Source organism: Passer montanus, unplaced genomic scaffold (genome assembly GCF_014805655.1).
Source record: "Passer montanus isolate IOZ18808 unplaced genomic scaffold, ASM1480565v1 scaffold143, whole genome shotgun sequence".
NCBI classification, from domain to species: Eukaryota; Metazoa; Chordata; class Aves; order Passeriformes; family Passeridae; genus Passer; species Passer montanus.
In genome coordinates, this window is record NW_024361275.1 from 719,983 (window position 1) to 739,794 (window position 19,812).

General features: G+C 50.2%; 1 protein-coding gene across 4 annotated transcripts in view; it reads right to left on the minus strand.

Moving 5' to 3' along the window:
* The window catches only part of CNTFR (ciliary neurotrophic factor receptor), a 200,008-nt gene that overhangs the window by 52,084 nt on the left and 128,112 nt on the right, over positions 1-19,812 (minus strand). For all 4 annotated transcript variants that reach the window (XM_039700754.1, XM_039700753.1, XM_039700756.1 and 1 more), the window contains one exon: positions 3,754-3,984. In XM_039700754.1, the coding sequence (XP_039556688.1) occupies positions 3,754-3,984 (231 nt within the window). The remainder of the gene's footprint in view (positions 1-3,753; positions 3,985-19,812) is intronic.

Consider the following 19,812-nt stretch of genomic DNA (forward strand, 5'->3'; position numbering starts at 1 on the left):
CACGTGGGCATCTGCTGCTGTCAGGCTGCAGGGCAGGTGATCGCTGAAGATGAACACCTGGCTGTTCTCCTGTGCTTCACCTCATGCACAGCTGCCTGAAGATGAACAAGTCACTCCTCAAAGTGCCCTGGAAGAGGTTTCCCCTGCAGAAGTGTCAGCTACCCCCAGGCCAATTCGTGCTGAGGAGGATGCCTGCCTTGTAAGTGGCTGACCTGGGACCTTTAACAATAGACAAGCCTGGGGAACCCTCCTTGCCATCCCTGAATGCACACTGTCCCCCTACATGTGCACCAGTGTTCCCATCTCTGCAGTGAGTGAGACAGCCCAGCTACCCCCAGCCTCTGCAGGGTTCCCAGCCACATCCCCCATGATGTGCACTTGGGTGTTAAACCCTTCTCAGGGATCAGATGAGCTATCAGTGCCTTCCCTCCCCCCTGCTGAAGCACATTGATAAAACACCTCCACACATTTGTGCCTGCCACACTAATGTAGCATGCTGGTCCCTTCAGCATGAAATCCCCACCCCAGATATCCTCTTTTCCCTCCTTAGCCACTGGCATATCCAATCAAAGCCCCTAGTCCTTGTGGGCCAGAGCCATTACAGATAACACCTCAGAGAGTGGCCCAAATACAGTCCAACTGTGGTGCCAAAGTTTCCCCATCCCTTCCAGGAGCTCCCCCTTTCAGCACAATCTGATCCCCTGTAGCTATTTCCTAAGCTGTGTTCCAATTCTCATACTAATCCACATTTTCTCTGGTTTAACTCATAATTTCCCATGTGGCACCATAGCAAATTCTTCACTGAAGTCAAGACAGATTACACTGACCACATTTCTGGGCTTAGAAAACCGGTTCCCTTATCAAAGAGAGCTATCAGGTTAATCTGCTGTGATATATCCCTGGCAAGCCCCCCTTGTGTTTTTTTCCCATTTTCCATTTGTCTCCATCTTTAATTGCTCCCTCTTCCAAGTGCACCACGCAGCCCCACTGTGCTGTGGGGTCAGGCTGTCTGACGAGGACTTTTCCTTCGCTCCGGCACAGCAGACACGTTGCACTGGGTACCACCACGGGCCTCTCAGCTGCTAACGAGCCTTGCTAATGAACAGATGTCCTCACAGGGGGATGAGGTGCTCCCCAAGCCTTCAGTGCATTGTGGTCTTTGAAGGTGCCTCCAGAACAGAGGATAACCTCCAGGTTTTGTGCTCCCTCCTCTCCCTTAGCCTGTGCTGCCCTTGCTCTCAGCATCGCTGCTCAGACCCGGTGGGGTTCATTTGGTACCAGGCTCTGCAGAGCTTACGTTTAATCTCCCCTGAAACCTGTCTGCAGAACCAACTCTGCTCTACTCTCCTCGTTTGCTCTGTATTTATATGGCTAACCCCCCCTTTTCATTTCCTCTGCAAGGTCTCGCTCAGCTTGACTCCTGGCAGGTCTCCCTTTATCCCTGTGCTCGCTGACCCCCACGACAGAGCTTGCTTTGCTAATTGACACCCTTTCCTGGTCCTCAACCCTTCTCTGCTCCCTCTGCACATCCTTCCTGTGGTGGTGTATACTCAGGAGCACTCCTGCCTTGCCTAGGGAGCGCATTCCAGGTACCATAATTTATTTAATGAGATCCCCAGCACTTCTCCACGTGCAGCCCCAGCCCCTCACTCTTGCTGCAGTCATCTTTCTTGTTGCCCCAGCAAAAGAGAAATATGCAGGCAGAGGCATGTTTTCATTTAATTTCCCATGCAATTTGAATGAAATGAGTCCAAGAGCCCTCAAATCCCAGGTCTGGGCTCCCAATGCACTCAACTGCAGCAGCAATGCTACCACAGGCCTGTACTGCAAACCTCCCACAAGTCACCCATCTCCAGCTACATGCCCAAGACCACCTCAATTCCCTGCTGGGATGCTCCCAAATCCACTCCTTTGCATGAATCCTCACACCTCCAGGAACCAATCATTTCCAGCAGAGCCAGGACACTTAGGGTGGGATGGGGGAGGGAGGAGCTGGGGGTGCAGAGCTAGGATGAAAAACCTCACAGAGAAACGCTAAATTAAAATCCAGACTGTTAAATTAATTACCACTAAAAGCGTCTCACCTGATTAGTTCCTTGCACAGTTAATTGTGTTAACAATGCCAGACACTTGTTTATTTATTTGTCACCCTTTCTCCAGGGGCTGGTGGCCCCAGCAGAGTCCAACTGGGCTCCTCAGCTGCCCAGTGCTCAGGGGGCTGTGACTCTGCAGCAAATGGGAACACACAGTAATAGGGAACAGCAGGATTTGGGCTCTAACGCTGAGCAATTCCCACGGGTCCCTGAGCGGATTGACAGGGATTACTATTAGCGAGGTGCTTAGCAGATGGAGGAGCCTTTGCAAAATCACAGCGGTGCCACAGCTGCAGAGGAGGTGGCTGGAGGCTGTGGACGTCTCCCCACTCCCCTTGTTTCCTGCAGGCCTGGGCTGCAGCTCTCTGTGCACTGGCACAGCCTGGGACCTCTCCCTAGATGGGATCTGGTGAACACATGCCCAGGCAGAGGAACTGCACAACCTCCTTGTGCTGCTGCCTGCACTGCACCCAGCTCCTGCCTTTTGTGGCTCTGAACTAGCTGTGAACACCTCCTGACCATAATGCAGCTAAAAAGCCCCTGACTCATTTGTTAGGCAGTGGCAGTGGCCTTTTGTCTGCTATGCTCCAACCCCCACATCCACTCATTGGTGTAATCCCTGCCCTGTACTGGCTGCTTTCCCTTATCTGCTTCTCACATTGCCTTCCAGCTCCTTCCAGCATCCTTGGCCCAGACACCAGGATCTATCCCACATGACCTCAAATGAGTTGGACACTGTAGAGCATCTCTAAGATTTGAATCTTTAGGTGCAGTGAACCCCTCATGCTTTATTTTCATATTTACTACACAGACCCTCCTGGGACCCTCTGTCTCTGGAGCATGGCCTAGGATGGAAACACCACTGTGGCTGTGATGCCAGGTGCAGAAAGTGAGACAAGGAGTAGAGAAAGACTCTGCTGTGTCTTCCAAACCTGGGAACACACAGCCACCTACATGACACATCCCTGGATGGCGGTGTTCCCAGCTGGTGCATCCCAGTTCTCATCCCACAGCCAGCTATGCCGGCTGGTGCTCCCAGACACCCACGGCTGCCAGTTCCGCACGCCGTGCTGCAAAACACACACTTGCTATCAGCTGTACAAACACAGCAGCCCTCAAAACACACAGCTGCCATCAGCTCTCAGCATCATGCAAAATACAGCACAACTCTTATCTCCCCCGCTGAAGCCCGGGAATCAGCGCATCCCGTGCTGGAAATACGCAAAATGCTGGGGAATGAGCAGCTGTCCTCCAGCACACCTGTGCACCCAGGATCCTGCAACACCTTTTGGGTGCTCCTCTGAAACAACCACACTGCAGTAATCCCAGCCAGGGCTTCTCCTTGCTGAGTGCAATAATCTCCAGCAGTTCTTTCCACCCACAAAGATGGTTGTTGTGTCACAGGGCTAGAGGGAGAAGTTACAAATTATTCAGATTATTCCTGAGGCATCGTTTGATCTACTGGCTTTGATCCAAAGCTTGGGGCAGAGTGGCTGATTCCAGCTGGGATTAGTATGCCATGAGGACCTCATACAGCAGTGTGCAGTGGACAACCCCATGTATGGAAAGTAGAGGGTCTGGCACAGCAGGAGTGGAGGCTGTGGGAGTCAATATGAGAGCAGAGACTGTCCCCCTCAATGTGACATGCTGCGGTACTCACTTCCCACCCTCAGGGTGGTCTGGTATTTGAGGTGCCAGGAGGAGCCCTCGTAGCAGGAGTACTGGCCACTCTGTGACAGGTCAACATTCTTGAGGATCAGGTAGGAGCCGTTCAGGTGGGACTCGTCGATGTCGGTGCCGTTGGCTGTCCAGGTCACGGCTGCGTCCCAGTCCATGGAGCCACACTTCATGGTCACGTCTGCACCTACCCGCTCGTACTGGGTGTGGCTGTCTGTGGGAAGGAAAAGGGGAATAACAGGTGAGCTCAGCTGCCTTGGAAATAAGACATTAGCTTCCCATCCGGGAAGTAAAGAGAAGGACTGGGTTGTGGAGTGACACTTTGCTGGTGGACAGGGAAGCCCAAGTTCTGCTCCTGTCCCCAGTCATGACTTATTTTAGACTAGAGTGGACCAGCTGACAAATACCAGAGGATCATGGACGACCTCCACCCACAGGATGGCTTCCTCTCACCTTTGCTATGGTGAACACATGTCAGGGCTGCACATATGGCTCACCAGCCAAACGCCCCACAGCATAGCCAGACACACAAGACACTGCCAGTCATGTTCCAGGTGACTTGTTGCAGAACACAAACCAAATGCATGTGTCACAAACTCCCAGGAGAGAGATGACACAGCCCCAGGACTTGTCACCAGCAAACTCTATGTATTTACTAGTGCAGATGGGAAGCAGGTGATTCTCCTTGCAATTCCCTATCCAGTAAACCAGGCAGGAGGATTGTAACCTAACTGTGCTATGCTGTGGAAAGGCACAGCTGCATGGTGCACGCAGTGCTGTTTGTCTCCCTGTCTGGGTTTTCTTTTCTTTCCACAATAACATGATGCTTGCTGAGCTGTTTGATGTAGCAGCTCACGAGTGGGGCAACACAGCTCATTGGGCACCAGCTGCCTAATTGAATTTTCTCAGGTTTCTGGACAGGAGCTGGAGCTGACATTCATTAATGATCCTTGGCAACTGAATATTTCCTGTGTTGCTACACTTGGCTGTGCTGAGGTGCATGTGGCAAGGATAAAACCACGTGAGTGCATGTGCATGACACAGGGTGAAGCAGGACAGGAGGATGAATGGAGATGAGGTTCCTTCAAGTCTTCATCAAGCTTTTGTGCACAGACAAGGGTGATTCAGTTCTCAAAATTCTCCCAGGCTTCAAAATCACATTTGACAAGGTGCCTTCCAAGGAAACTAAGCAGCCCTGACACACGGGGAAAGTCCTTGCAAGGATTTATAACAGCTAAAGTCACGAGACCAAAGGTGAAAACAAGCTGTAAAATCTAGCAGTAGAAGATGTCACTGCTGAAGTCTGATGGAGATCCAAGCTGGATCAGATCTGCCCAAGGCCCTCGTAACTCACAGGTAAAAGGGGTCAGGGCAGAGAGAAGACAGAGTGCTGCAGAGGCTGTCAGGGCAGCCAAAGCACAGCTGGGTTCCAAAGGGCTGCAGAAGGACATCATGGTACAGACCACCAGGCAGCAACCCATGTTGATTAACACACAGTGCAATGCGTGCAGCTTTCCTTCCCCTACAGACACTCATGAGTTCAAATGTGCCACAGCCTCCACGGGAACCCACCTTGGAGTCATCACAGTCCCTTCCCTGAAAACATCAGCTCAGTGGTGACTGAGAACTCAAACCCAAAATGGAAAGCAGTGCAACTCAGAAGTCATGAGCAAACCTGTCCCCATGCTGTTATGAACACAGCATCCCTGGGTATGCAAGGATACTTTCAGGGCTTAGGGCAAAGGAAGCAAACAAGAACAGCTAAGGCTGGAAACAGATTCCATGTAAAGATGGTTTAGTAGACTCTAACTCTTCATCCATACAAGGGCACAACCAAGCAAAGACATGACAGACACCTTAGCAATGACGAGTGACATGAAGAGGACAAATGGAGAAGGACTGTTCGCTCTTTCTTGTAATAAAATAAGGGGGAGCAGGACAAGCAAGAGAAAGTAGTCTTTTTTTTGTGCGAATTGTGATTAAATTACAGAAATCTATATCCTTCAGATGCTGTTGATGTCAACATTGGAGGGGGGAACAGTGAGTAAATGAATTCACAGCAGATGACCCAAAACACTGAGCTGCCCAGTGAGCCTTGGGAGATTGCAAGCAGCTGATAGTGGAGACAGATGGGATAAGCACCTCCAAGGCTTCTCCTCTCTTTTCTCCCTCTCCAGACATCAGCTCCTGGGTACCACTGATAGGTGGGGCCACATGGATATGATCCAGCATTCCTTGTGCCTAAGCCCATATCCTGATCCCATCTGCAAAGCTGGTTCTGGAGGTGTGTCTGGCAGGTCTCCGCATCCTGCAGATGGTCTGTCAGGATACCTGCTTCTGACAGGAATAGAGAAACTTTGGGGATGTTATCCCTGCTGGGAAAGGGGGTGCTAAGGACAAGGAAAAACTGGTTTGTTATGAGTAAGTGCTGGTGGGATGCCCCAGGACCATTTCTGGCAGAAGCCAATGATGGAGACCTTTGGGAAGCTGTGCTGATGAGAAAAGTGTATTTAAATGGTCTTTAAAAAGCTGTGAGAATGTACTGACAGGCAGAAAGAGAGGAGAACATCTAAGATGAAGCATCTGTGTGAGGAGGGGTAGCTGGAACAGGACCAGATACACAGACAGATAGGCAGAAGTGGAAGAAGACAGTGGATGGATGAACGTGTGTAACCACAGACAGACGGACAACAGGGTGGATGGGCACAGATGGAATGGAGGAAAGGAGGCATGGAAGGACAGTGAATGTGAGTGGTGTTGGGTGGATGGCTGGCTGCTTGAATGGCTCTGGATGTGGATGGATGGTTGGATGGTGAACGGATGGACAGACAGATGACTAGGCACATGTGTGGGTACACAAATACAGATATCAGAGTTTCAGAAAGAATTCAAGCATCTTACTCAAGTTCTCTAATTTCTTCTACTGCATAAGGTAAAGAAGTTTTGTCTTCCCGTTTCCTGTTGGCTGACACAACCATTGACTATCCTGTCCTTACACCTGGAATTCTGCTTATCAGAGGCACTCTGACACCCATGATTGCACTACCCACCAGCCTTGCATGGAGAAAGGCTCAGTGCAGTGAAGGATCCACAGACCTGCCTCTCTTGCCTGGCTCCTGCCTGCTGGGTGCCTATTTCCAGAGAAGAACTGAGATGGGGGGAAAGCTCTGGGATGCTCAGCTCTGCCTCTCAGGACTGTGGCTGAGAGCTTTTCTGTAGCTAGTGGCTGAAGGACTAAGTTTGGAAGGAAAAAAAGTCACCTTGACTTATTTCCTTAAACACAGTACAAACACACTGGCATTCATCCAGAAGGGCTGAGGGAGCCATTCCTGGAAGACAGGTCTTTGAAAGCAATGCTCCTTTCCAAGGCAATGATTTAAGGTTCCTGATGAAGGAGAAACCCAAAGCACAGCTTCAGAGGAAGCATTTATTCCAGCAGGGTTTGCTGAGGATCTTACTGGAGCAGACACAAGTGCTCATGTCCTCCCTTGTGCCATGCCAGGTGTGGGAGTCCCACCCAACCAGAGTGACATCAGATGTGTGGCAGCCCCTTTGGGAAAGGGCACCATGGGGACAGCTCCCCTGGAATGCTGGAGAAGCCTGTCTTCCACTGAGAACAGCAGCTCTGCTGTAGGATGGGGATGAGCAGGGATGACCAGAGCTCTGCTGGGACTCTACACTTCCTGCAGGCTAGGAATGCACCCAGAGCTCCACAGCTGCCTTGGACAGGGAGGGAAGGGAGGTTTGTCCACACTCCTGGTCACCATGTCACCATTTCACTGGTAACCCATGGATCAATGACCACGATGGTGCCTGTCGTGCAGGGCCAGCCCTTTTGGATGGATATCACCTGGTGACAGGAGTGTCCTGGTGGAAGATTTGAGCTGGACATGGAGGATAATTTGTTCTCCTGGAGGGTACCACAGCATTGGGACAGGTACCCACAGAGAGGGAGGATTCTCATCCATGGGGTTTGTTGGGGCTCTGTTGGCAAAGCTGTTGTCTTCTGCTGAGGACAGAGCTTTTCCAAGTGGGGCACTGGACTAGACGCTTCCAAAGATTCCCTCCCAGCAACACGGATATGACCACTGGCTACAACTGGCACTCCAAGATGCTGCCCTGCCCTGCCCCTACACCACCCTGCTTCTCCAAAGCATGCTGGCTTTTGGGACAAGTGACATCACAGGACTGTGATGTTATCATAGAGGGGCTCACCCCAATCAGCAACATGCCTCTCAGCATCCAAGCCCACTACGGGCCACATCCTCTGCCAGGAACAGCATGAGGTCCCGGATCTAGAAAGGAGCCATGGTGACGCACAATGGGAGAAATTACAGCTTTATCCACATCTCTGCAAAACTGCAGTGGAGGGAAGATGGGAATAAGCATACAGAGCTTCTAGCTGTGGGATAAACATACACATTCTAGTAATGAACCTGGGGCAGCTTGGTGAAATGAGCTGTGAGCTGCTTTGCTGCACTAGCAATGATGAGTGGCAGCTTGATAGGTCCTGCAACTGGCAACAGGGACCAACAGGACAGCAGACAGCCATCCAGCAGAGAGGTGTGGAGGGAAAATGAGACAAGGCAGCTGAGACATGGGGCCCATAGAAATATATTCTATGCTTCCCAAACCCATCCAGCTGGAAATCAAATAGAAACCTCATCCTCCTCCATGAAATCTTGACCTACATCAAAAATGGAAGGAAATCAGCACAAGGAAATCATGCAAAAAGGTGAGCACTGCCCTGGCATGCACTGTACTAGGAAGGAGCAGAATTCCTCTTGGGACTGTCCCACTCCATCTCCTGTGCCTTTGCTCCAGCTGAGTCTCCCACCCAGCCAGCACGGGCAGCTGCCAGGAATGGCAGGAATGCTGCTGGGCACTGGCATGTGAGCCCACAGATGTGGCACGGGGGGGTCCATGCCCAGACACCCGAGGGGCCACTGGAACAGTGAGCAGAGGAAGTGGAGAGGATGGTTTGCATTCCTGGCACCAGCGCTCACCACAGCCCTTTAATGGGGGTCTTTCAGCCAGGGCCTGTGGCAAGACAGCATCCAGCAGACACACACAGGGCCAAAATCACCCTCACTGTCACAGTGATTTGCAGGCAGACTGGGACAAATATTCCCCCTGAGCGCTCTGCCAAAATGCACTGCAGGGTTGTGGCTTGTGTAAGCAGAGAATGAGCAAAAGAAAGGCTCTGCAATATTTCTGGGGAGAGGGAAGAGCACTCTGCAGGTTCCACAACCTCTGGCTCTGCCCTTCTTTTGCAGATGGCGAAACCAACACAGTGACAAAGGCCAGGTCCCCACTTTCTCTGACAGTGGGGCATGGAGAACTTCTGCAGTGGGACAGAGCACTACATACATATCCTTGGACAGAGGCCTTCACAACACCCCACTGGTCTTCATACGTCCCTCCCACAGCAGAGAAACCAGCCACAAATAATTGTCTCAGCTAGTTAGCTGTCTGTTACAGAATAAATTATACATTTAATATTTACACAGTGCCAGGGCTATGCTAAGTGCTTTCCAAGCATATAAACCAGAAGGGTCTTTCATTCCTCAACTTCCCATGATAAATGAGATGCATCTGCCCACAGGAGATGAGCACAGAGCCCCAGAGGATGGAGAGGGCAAGGGGACAGAGAGGTGGCCTGACCAGCCTCTATGAGAGGATGTTCCTGGCCTTCTCTAGCCATGGAACAGGGTAGTGGCACAATCCTGTGGCCTCTCCCTTGCTCCAGGACCCATGCACACTGGCCTGAGCAGCACCAACTGTGTCCAAGGAATGCCAGTGGCTCCACTCCCCTGTGCAGCCTGACAGCCCCTGAGGTCTGCCCTTCTTGAGATGAGGCAGCCCCTGGCCATGGAGAGGGTTTCCTGACACCAGCTTCCCAAAGCACACCCTACTCTTGATCTCACATCTATTCCCTGTGATGCTACTTGGTCTTTGCACAGCTTTTCTTGCCAGCAGAAATCTTCCTTCAAGGAGAAGAAATTTCATGCTTAAGGAGGCACTTCTTCCACAAGTGATTTAAAACTGGATATATCTTTGTAAGGAAACAAGCATAATTAAGTGTCATTGATGTAGCCAAAGATATGGACTGCTCCAAGTTAATTTTGTCCATTAATGAAGAGTTGCAGAAAGCAGAGACCGCATTTGTTTGCTCTACTTTGGTAAATCCCTGGTGTCAGCAGCTTTGCTCTCGACAAGAAAAAATAATTAGAAAGAAACTTTAATTAAGAGATAACAGATGGGTGCTAAAGGACTTGTACTCAATCACACCACGATAGCCTGGAAGCAGACCTTGGTTTACTTCAGGAGTGTTGTGAAGAAGGGACTTGACCCTTCCGACATGCTTGGCTCAGGGCAGGATCCAGAGCAGGAAAACCTCTTCCCTCAGCCTGGATGTGACCACAGAACATCCTCCTGTGGATATTGGCAAAGCTGTGATGTTCCTGCAGAAGTTCTGCTCCAGCTCTGCACCAGCCTCCCCTTTCGCCTCCCTCTGGAGCTGCACCCAAGCCCAGCTGGGGATGCCCATTGTGGGTGACAGGGGCCTTCATGGCCCTTCTAGCTGCTCAGCTGCACAGGGCTGGTGCCTTAATGCAACATCTTCTGAGGATGAGGGGGCACTTTTACCACCAAATGTTCCATTGTCACAAATGATAATCCAACCCACGGGCTCCCTCCTGGACGTGATGGTCCAGCAGTGGGGAGGTGTGATGCCTGCCCTGCTATGAGCTTGACGTGCCACTGCCCAGCTGAGCTCCAGTGACAGGAGCAGACAGCATGGCAGCACCATCAGGATGGTGTCTCTTGTTTCACTCGTGCACAGGAGCCAGCAAGGCTGTGCAGTGGCAGAGAATCAGCACCCTCCTGGGGAGAAAACACAGTGCTAAACCCAGGAAAACACAGTGCTAAACAGCAGGAAACCACAGAACAGAGACCCACTGCTGGAAGCAGGAGACACACAGTCTCACAGCAGAAGTGAGGGCCAAGTCCTTGCTGCAGCACTGGCTCAGCCCATGGGATGCAGCAGCTCCCCATGTCTTTTGGGCTGCAGGCCAGTGGGGAGCCCTGGCTGGCAGAGACTGTAGGAGGATGGGAAATGCTGCCTTAGCAGACAAGTAACTTAAGTGTCATTTTTCTGCTTGTACCATATCATCAGACTGGCTGAATCAACAGCTTTGGTCTGGTCTGAGTGGGATCTCACCAGGGCACAGGGTGTCCTCCTTGTGCCTTATTATGTCTGTGTCTTGTCCTGGTACTGCTGCCTTTTCATCACACCCTTGTTGGGACAGAGCTTCTCTAACAGCTCTAGCCCTGCCAAATCACATCAGCCCAGAGCTCCACACTGGCAGTGCTCCTGGCTGCAAGCCAGAAGGGCTCTGTGTCAGAGGCAGCCTTGTTTTCCTGCACGCCATCAAGCCCAGCTCTCACTGGGAGTAGTAGGAGCTGTACACTGATGTGGTGCCCCAAGCATAACTTCACCCTGGTCACAGGGGTCAAGCAAAACTGAGAACAGCAACCAAATTCATTCTGCCTCTCTGAGAGAGCCATGCATGGGCAGGAGACCACAAAGAAGCTGTCCTTTCCCATGGCTTCAGGGCAGGAGTGAGCTCTGCCTGATGCTGCTAATGCTGGTGTGCACCCATCTGCAATACCTCTATCATGGATCATGTGTTAACACAGCTGGGACCAGGAGACGAAGAAGCAGATACTTCTGCTTTTCTGTCTCAGCAGCTCTACAGAAGAGAGGTCTGGATTCTTTTGGGCTGGTGATCTTGGCTTTTTAGGTTTTTTCCACAGGAGGCTTTGTCCTTGCATCCCAGGAGGGACCTGATTTCATGTGTTGATCTGTTTCCCAGAAGGTCTTGGTAAGACCATCACTTGGATGCCTGTCCCAGCTCTTCTGGTTCCTGGGACTCCAAGTGCTGTCCTTGCTGCAACTGGCTGAGCTGTGACACTGTTTTCATCCTAAGACAAGGCTGGAAGGGACCTTGCCCATGCGGCTTCCTTGCAGAGTCAGCTTGGAATGACTCATCTTGAGGAAGTGCAGTTGCTTGGCAAAGCAGCAACTCCTCCAGTTCCCTGTGACTGCATCAGGCTGTCCCAGCATGTGGGGTGATATAGAGGGAAAGGTGTTGGAACACCAGAGGGAATGGTCCTAAGGGGAACCAGCACACAGCAGGAAAATCCCACCAACATCCTCCAAGCTGGGCTCACTTGAGCCTTCAACTTTCGCTGCCAAATGACCGGTGCTGGCACCGTGGGTGAATTAGAGGCTTGTTTTTTGGTCCTGCTTTTTCATGCAGACAGGACAAATAACTCTAAGCCACAGAAGAGTGCTTAGATCAGGCTTTTCAATGCCGTTTAGGGGGAAATCAATACAATTCAGAATTAGGTGACCAAATCAGAGCCATAAACACAAGAAGAGCTCATTGTGGTCCAGCAACAGCGTGAAGATGCCGGTATTTACTGAGGTTTGGGGAGGTGGGGGCAGAGCTGGGTAGAGACACAGGGGCGCCTTACTCCCTACTGACCTCAACCTGCCTTTCCAGCCTGGTGCATCTCCCCATCCCTGTTTGCCAATGCCCACACGCCCTCCCTCAAATAGCAGCTGAGCTCCACTCAAATACACCGAGGGCAGCCGCTATTTGTTCACACAACAACCCAGCTCCCGCCTCACCCCACTCAGGGCTGCGGATTAGCATCAGGCATTGTGCAATGTTTTTTTATTAGCACAGAATTATGGAAGTCAGAGGCGTAAAAGACCTGTTGGGTCCCACTCAGTCCATCCTCCTTCTGCCAAGACAGTATTGGTCCCTGCAGCATATTTACTATTTCTCCAGTCTAATTTTACATACTGTACAATCTGTGCAGTGCCAAGTTACGATCCCTGTGTGAGAAGCAGAGCTCTCAATTTCCAGGCTCTTGGGTGTGTAAAATCACAACCGCGATGCTAAATTAACTTTTTTTCCCCTTGCATTTAATCATTTAATAGCTCTAAAATTCAGCCCCTCAGGCTCTTTCTCTCTGTCTGTTGGCTTGGGTTCTGCCTGCTGTAGGCCAGTGGCTTTCCTTTACAGATGTAATGCTCACGTCCCTGGGTGTATCTGCAGCAGCTGGGCTTGAGCTGGGGTAACTACAACTTAACACATGAACTTCTGTGCCTGAGGATGGAAAAATTCCTCTGCTTTTTTAAACACAGGTACTGGGGGGGTTCATCCTGCTCCTTATTGCTCAGCCCCACAAGGAGGAGGCACAGAGAGCATTGCGTGCAGGGACAGGACTCAAAAGCATCACCAAAGCTGGACTGAGAAATCAAAACAGGGGTGCAGCCTGTAGCACCAAGACATGGGGGACGGGGCACTCCCTGGGTTCCCAACAGAGGCACCACTACTTTTCTCTCCACCTGTATATCCACTGAAGGTTACACCACAGGGCTTGTTTCTTCCCAAAAGAGGGCTTTCTTCCCCCTGCACCAACACCAAGATTTTCTTTGTGCACACGGCTACAGAATAGCAGAGGAACTGAGCTGCAGCCAGGGCAGCACAGTGAAGAGTGTGGAAAGAATAGATGATGATAAAATGGGAACCATTTTACCAAGTTTGAGGGGTTTTTTGACCCAGTCACCATCACTCCTCCAAGTAACACCTGCATATCTGAAATCCAGTGCTGATTTCAAAACAGTATTAAAAATAAGGCACTCATGTTCTCTCCCCTGTAGGGGCCGTATTAAGAACTAAGACAAGGCTCGGGATTTGCATTGGTAATAACAAGATACTACATTCACATTTGATGCCTTTTACTCTGAAGACTCCTCAAGCAAGGCCAAGCCTGGAGAGGATCACCTGCACATGCTGAGCTGTGTCATAGCCAGCAGAGCTGCAGCCCACCCATCACACAGAGCAGCTTCTGGGGGGAAAGATGGGCACAGAGCAGAACCATGGCATGCTGGAAAGAGTGTTACTTATACCAGAGACACAAAATCAATTGCTGAGTATAGCTAATTGAACACTACAGACCACACAAAATAGGACCTGGATCTTGAGCAGAGCTTGGAGAAGGTTCCAGCTCGGGGCTGAATGAGGCTGGGACCCTGATTAAGGGCTGGGAAGTGTCTCTGAACAATGGAGGTCATGACTGCAGGATTGTGGTCCCCAAATGGTTTCTTAGCTCCTCTTGGAGGTGAGCATTATTCAGGAGCCCCATAAATCCACAGGCTATGTGAGTATTTACAAATTACTCTGCATTCAGAGAGCTATTGAAGGTGGCAGTGTCTTTTGGATTTGCCTCTGAGCAGGTAGGAGAAACAGGATTTTCTGCACAGAAGTTCCTAGAAGCAAGAAGCAGATCCATGAGAGAGCAGGGGACTGAAAGTGCTCAATGTTTTGGGGCAGACAGAGCCTTTGCATGCCTTCTTGTGCCGATCACAGAACCTTGGAATGGGATGGAAGTGACCTCTGAAGAGCATTAGTGCACCTATCACAGAATCATAGATGGGATACATCCCATTTATTTATCTGCAAAGCACAATGCAGAAGCACAGAGGAGATCACACCACCTCAGAAGACAGAAGCTTAAGATGAGGCCAGTGAGCCAGGAGCTTTCAGCAGGGTTGGTGCCATTCTCAGCAGCATCACAGAGTGCTTTCAGAGCAGGGAGCATGCAACTCCTTGAGGACTTCTTAACTGAACCAGTTCCTGCCTGGCCCTGCTCCCTTGTTGGTGCCCTAAGCACCAATGTCCAGGACCCTTTCCAAAACCTGTGAAGAAGATGCTCTTCATTAAGCAGCTGAGCATTTCCAAAGCAACTCCCATTGGCTGGCTGGTGGCCTCATCATGCAGAACCCTCATGGCTTCATCATGCAGAGCCCCAAAAAATCATGCTGCAATTTATATTTGATATTTGAGGCCTCTCTGCTTCTAGAAATACATTCTCCTTCTCCTCCTCCCTCTCCTCCTCTTTGACACAGCCTTTTCCTGCCTGTCCACCCACTGCTGTTCCCTTTCCATACCACTTTTGTTGCCATCCATCTGACTAAAGGAGAGAGCAGCGCTGCTTTTGAGAGCCCAGTCTGCCTTTCAGAGCATCTCCTAACCTCCAATTACTGATCCTGCCATGTCAGAGAGTCTTCAGTTTGGTGCAGTTTTTTTTATTGCCTTTGTTGGGGATAATAAGCAAATGTTGGTTCAGGAATAGACATTCATTCTTGAACCAATTGTGCATTATTTCCTAAATTTCAGTGTTATAAAGCTATAAGTGTCTTACTGCAGAACAACAGCTAAAAGGCCAGTTATGTTTCATTGACTGAAATACAAGTAAGTGTGCCCTGTTCTCTGGAGAGCTCTTGGGTTTGAAGCAGAAGATTTTAGGGAGGCATGTTTTCTGAAAGTAAGACTATTCAGAAGCTCACCATGTCCAGAGCTCCAGTCATCTGAAGGCTGTACTGAATTACAACTATTATTAGCACAAGAGATACTTGAAATCTGGAATTTCTGTAAAACGTTTTGAATTCAGGTTCTGAAGCATTTAAAGGACTTGAGAAAATATCTTTGGCTCCAAGTCAGCAAAGCACTTAGGCAAGGCCTTAACTCTGAGCATGTGTTTAAGTACCTTGCTGACTTGGGGCTTTTAACCCTGGTGAAAAGAAATCAAAGAGGAAAGAAAAGCCAAGGAAAAAAATTCTGGTGTACATAGAAATCTCCAGACATGCCAAAATAATAGAGGAATCTCCTCTGGAAAGTAAGAAAACAAAAAATAATGACTTGCATTAAAATTAAACACTAGAGGAAGCTTTCTGGAGGAGGGTGGAGAAAGACTCCCAGAACAAATGGAGTATTTCAATGTAGCCTAACACCAGCTTCACTCTCCTGCCTCTTCAGCATTCAGAAATTATTTATTGCTGAAAAAAAATCCCAAACCAAACCCAAAACCTGCTTCCTCCTCCCATTTCCAGACGAAGTGAAATGGGAGAGAGAAAAATCTTGGCTTCGGCAGTGAAAAAAACATCTCTGAAATGAGTCGGCTGTGAGAGACTGTCTCCATCAGGAAGAGGATAAGGGATGAGGGACTGGAGGGTAGTAATGAGGAGGAGGAAATTGCCCAGAGGCAGAAGCCTGCAAACAACCACATGCAGTGCCTGTGAGGGGGAATACCAGAAAGTCCTTAAGGAGAGAAAATCAGTGCAAATCTATGCACACATGCATAGAAAGCAGCTACAAGCAGCAAGCCGAGCTTCCCCCACCTCCAGCTTGAGATTGTGAGGAGAAAAACTGGAGCACAGCAATGAGAGCATCCCCTGCAGCCCACCCAGGACGAGCGGCTGCGGACGGGAGAGCGGCCACGGGAGCGGGAATGGGCTGGAGGAGATTCCCCCTGCTGCTCCAGGATCCGCTGCTTGCAGCCCCCCTGCAGCTCTGGCTGGCCAGGGCAGGCTCAGGGTGCCACGAAGTTGAAAATGCTGCTCTGCCTCCACCAGGGCGAAAGCCCAAATTTACAAATACTCTCTGTTAAAGAGGAAAAAAAAACCACCAAGCAGCCAAGTTTCTTCCTTCAGAAGGAAACCATAGGTTTTCATGTGTTTTAGGGGTTTTTTTCCCCAAAATTTCTATACTGAGTTGTACAAAAAGCTTTGTAAAACATTTCATTTTTTAAGGGAAAGCGGGTGTCACTTCAAAGTGAAGAACCTAACCATTTCTGAAAAACACCAAAAAGACAAGCTGCAGACAAAAGACAAACTTTTTTTCCCCTACACCTCATCTCTTTTTTATCTCCCCTGACAGAGAAATATGATTTTGTAAAACGTTTGGATGTTGATGGGACTTAATGTCCGACAGAAAACTGTTCTCCTGAGGATTCTCCCCATCAGTTTTGCCCAGGACAGACTGGCAGCCAGCAATTTCCCCCCTGATGGAGTTGCCCCTCATGGGAAGCACAGGATTCCAGCACAGGGGACAGAGGCAGCTTTTCCTCAGCACTCACACTATCACAGTGCCTGCAGCCCCCTGTGGATGGCCACCCTGTCATCCACTGCTCGTGCTGGCACCCAGCAAGATGCAGCTCCTGCCACAAGGATCTGACAACCAAGTGAGACAAATGAGGAGAGCATCATTCTCCCTGTCTTACACATGGAGAAGAAGTCCCCCAAGCAGATAAAATGACAGGCCCAGGAGAGCTGTTTTCATCAGAGCTAGGCTCTGGTTTTCCTCCTTCCCTGTGATCCTATGACACCTGGTGCATTGACACCAGGTCGGGCTCTCCTGACCGTGCTGAAATACAAAACCACAAAGCACTGAATTAACTTCAACTTTTTATCCTTTTTATCCACCTGGGACCCCTGTATGGCCCCCGGGATGCCAGCACTCGGGCACTGCACGGATGGCTTGTGGGGCTGTGAAATGGCTGCTGCTGTGCACGCCAGTGACTCCCTGTGAGGCACCAAAGCAAAAAGCTTTCCATAAATACTGGTTACACTAAAAAACTCCTCGGGGCTAAGCAAGTTAAGAAAAATGGTGCAAACTCACTGGAGGAAGGAAAACACAATTAAATCACCCAACAGCCCGTACCCACTAATCCCTTCTGCTACCAGGCTTGACTTGAAGGTCTCTGCCTGCTGACATGCACTTCCCACCCCTCATCCAGCCCTGGCACTGCTTTTCCAGAACCCTGGCAAGGCATCTATGCACACATGTTTTGTGGGAAAGGAGGGCCCCCACAGTCCCAGCTCGCAGCACACGGTCACAGCCCAGCACGCTGTGGGGCTCTGGGCTGTGCAGGGACAAGCCTGGGAGCTGCTGCCCCATGCCACAGCACAAATTAAAGGCACTGAACGTTTTCAGAAAGGTTCAGTATTCACCAGGCTGGGAGACACATCTGCAGCATCAGGTAACAGCATTAAAGGAGCTGTGAGTGCTCATGGCGGCTCTCACTGTGAGGTTCCTCATTCTGGGGCTGTGATTTAGGGCAGCATGAAGAATGTGGAGGGATTAAAGCTGTCTACCTAAATCCTGAAGTTTTCCTTCTGGGTTTGCATCCCAAAGTCCTTCTCATAGATCAACAGAAGGATGCTCAGTCCCACCTCTCTGGAGCTGCCAAGAATAAAATTGCAAAAATATGGGGAAAGAAATGCATCATGGATACAAAAGCCCACGGACTCAGAGAGCTCAGTGGAACAGGCTTGCCCAGATTACAGAGGGAGTGGGTTCACTGGCCACTGGGTATCTTGCTCAGATAGGGCAGGCACTTCCACTTTAAAGTCACTGACCCAACCCTGCAACCTGCTCCAAACTTCTTGTGAGATAAGGCACATTCCACTTCTCAAACAGCACTTCTTAGTAGCCCAGGGGTGAACTGACCCTGCTGCCATTCAAAAGACATGAACAGCACCTTTGATAAGGCTGAGCCAACCTAAGGCTGTGTCAATCACCAGAAAACAAACAAACAAATAACTAAATAAATATTTTTTTAAATAGCCAAGAAAATTTTAAAACCCCAACCCTCCACATACATACAGACAGATGTTTCCTCTAAAATGACAGCTTCCAAAGTCCTTTGTTCTATTATGCCTCCTGGGATTTTCCTTTCTGTCTACCATGCTGCCAATGCAGCAGCTAGGTAACTTTTGAAGAGCACCAACCAGCAGCGTGGAAATAGCTGCAGTGATTATATTGCCACACTTCACTGCTTCCCTGAGCTGCAGCTCCCTCCTCCACTGTTGGAAGTACAATCAATGCTAATTAATTAAGGACCAGAGCCTGCCAACCATGGTCACACCAACTTCAGTGCTGCTTCCTGAATATTCAGGGCTCACACTCCCTAAAAGTAAAGACCAGCCCCCAGCAACGTGGGTTGAAAACAACAGAAACTCTCTTTGCAAACCAGGAGTGGACAGGCATGTCTGTGTCACAGCTGAGAGCTGGAGGAGTCGCCTGAGCTGGGGCAGACCCTGGTGAGCTGCAGCTGTAAATCAGCAGTGAGGCATCCCTAAAGGCTCTCTGCCAACAGCAACCACGGAGTTGGCACAGCCTTTACACCCAGCAAAGCTAAGAGGAGGGTGCTGGTGTGTGGCCAGAGCACAAGCACCCTCCAAAACCAAGGAGGAGCAAAGTCCTTTGCCTTAGTGCCCAGAGTGATGTGGAGAGACAAAGGCAAGGGCTGGGTGTTAATGGACAAAGATGAGGAGGCTCCTTGAGAGCAGAGGAAACAGGGCAGAGTCCCAGGAGAGTGAATGGACTTCACTGGAGCAGCAGTGGGAACAGTACTGGAGCTCACTAGAAGGTGAGCCGTGGTTCCTAAACCTGCCAAAGGGCTTCTGTGATGCTCTAAGAGTGAGAAGGGACCAGTGGGGAACCCCAGCTCCTGATTTGCCCCCTCCACTATGCCACACTGAGGGACCCTCACACCAAGGAAAAACACAATACCTTGTGCTTTCCACCACAAAGGTAAAATTACTTTTCAAATCTGCTGAGCACAGGAACTTGTGCCATGGATATGAGCACCAGGCTCATGGCATGCTGCATCTTATGGAATGCTACACGCCCTAACAACAACAGGAGCTCCTGCAAGGCTCAACAGCCTCCCACCACTCCTCAGCACATCACTGGATTTTAATCACTTTGCATCCAGCCTCTCCAGTTGTCCCAGCAGCTGGCACAAGTTGTGGCTGGTCTCCAGGCTCACAGTTATAACCAGTCATGGAAGCTTCCCATGGGAAATTGCAGGAGAGGACTAGACAGACAGACATTGGCTGCTGGATTTAATGCACTGTGACTCCCATGTGCCTCAGTTTCTCCCTTCCACAGCATCCAGTCAGCTGGAGCTACCACACCACAGTGCAGACAAGCCACAAACTCAGTGGAGTCCAACCTGCCAGGGCTCGTGGTTGGGCTGGAGCCAGAGGCTCTCTGTGACTCATCCTGCACACTCTCAAGTTCATGGCTATGGATGAGAATCCCACTGAGAGCACTCCAGGCTCAACTTACACTCCCTCTGGGAGTGGATTTGTGCATAAACAATGCAGATTATGAGC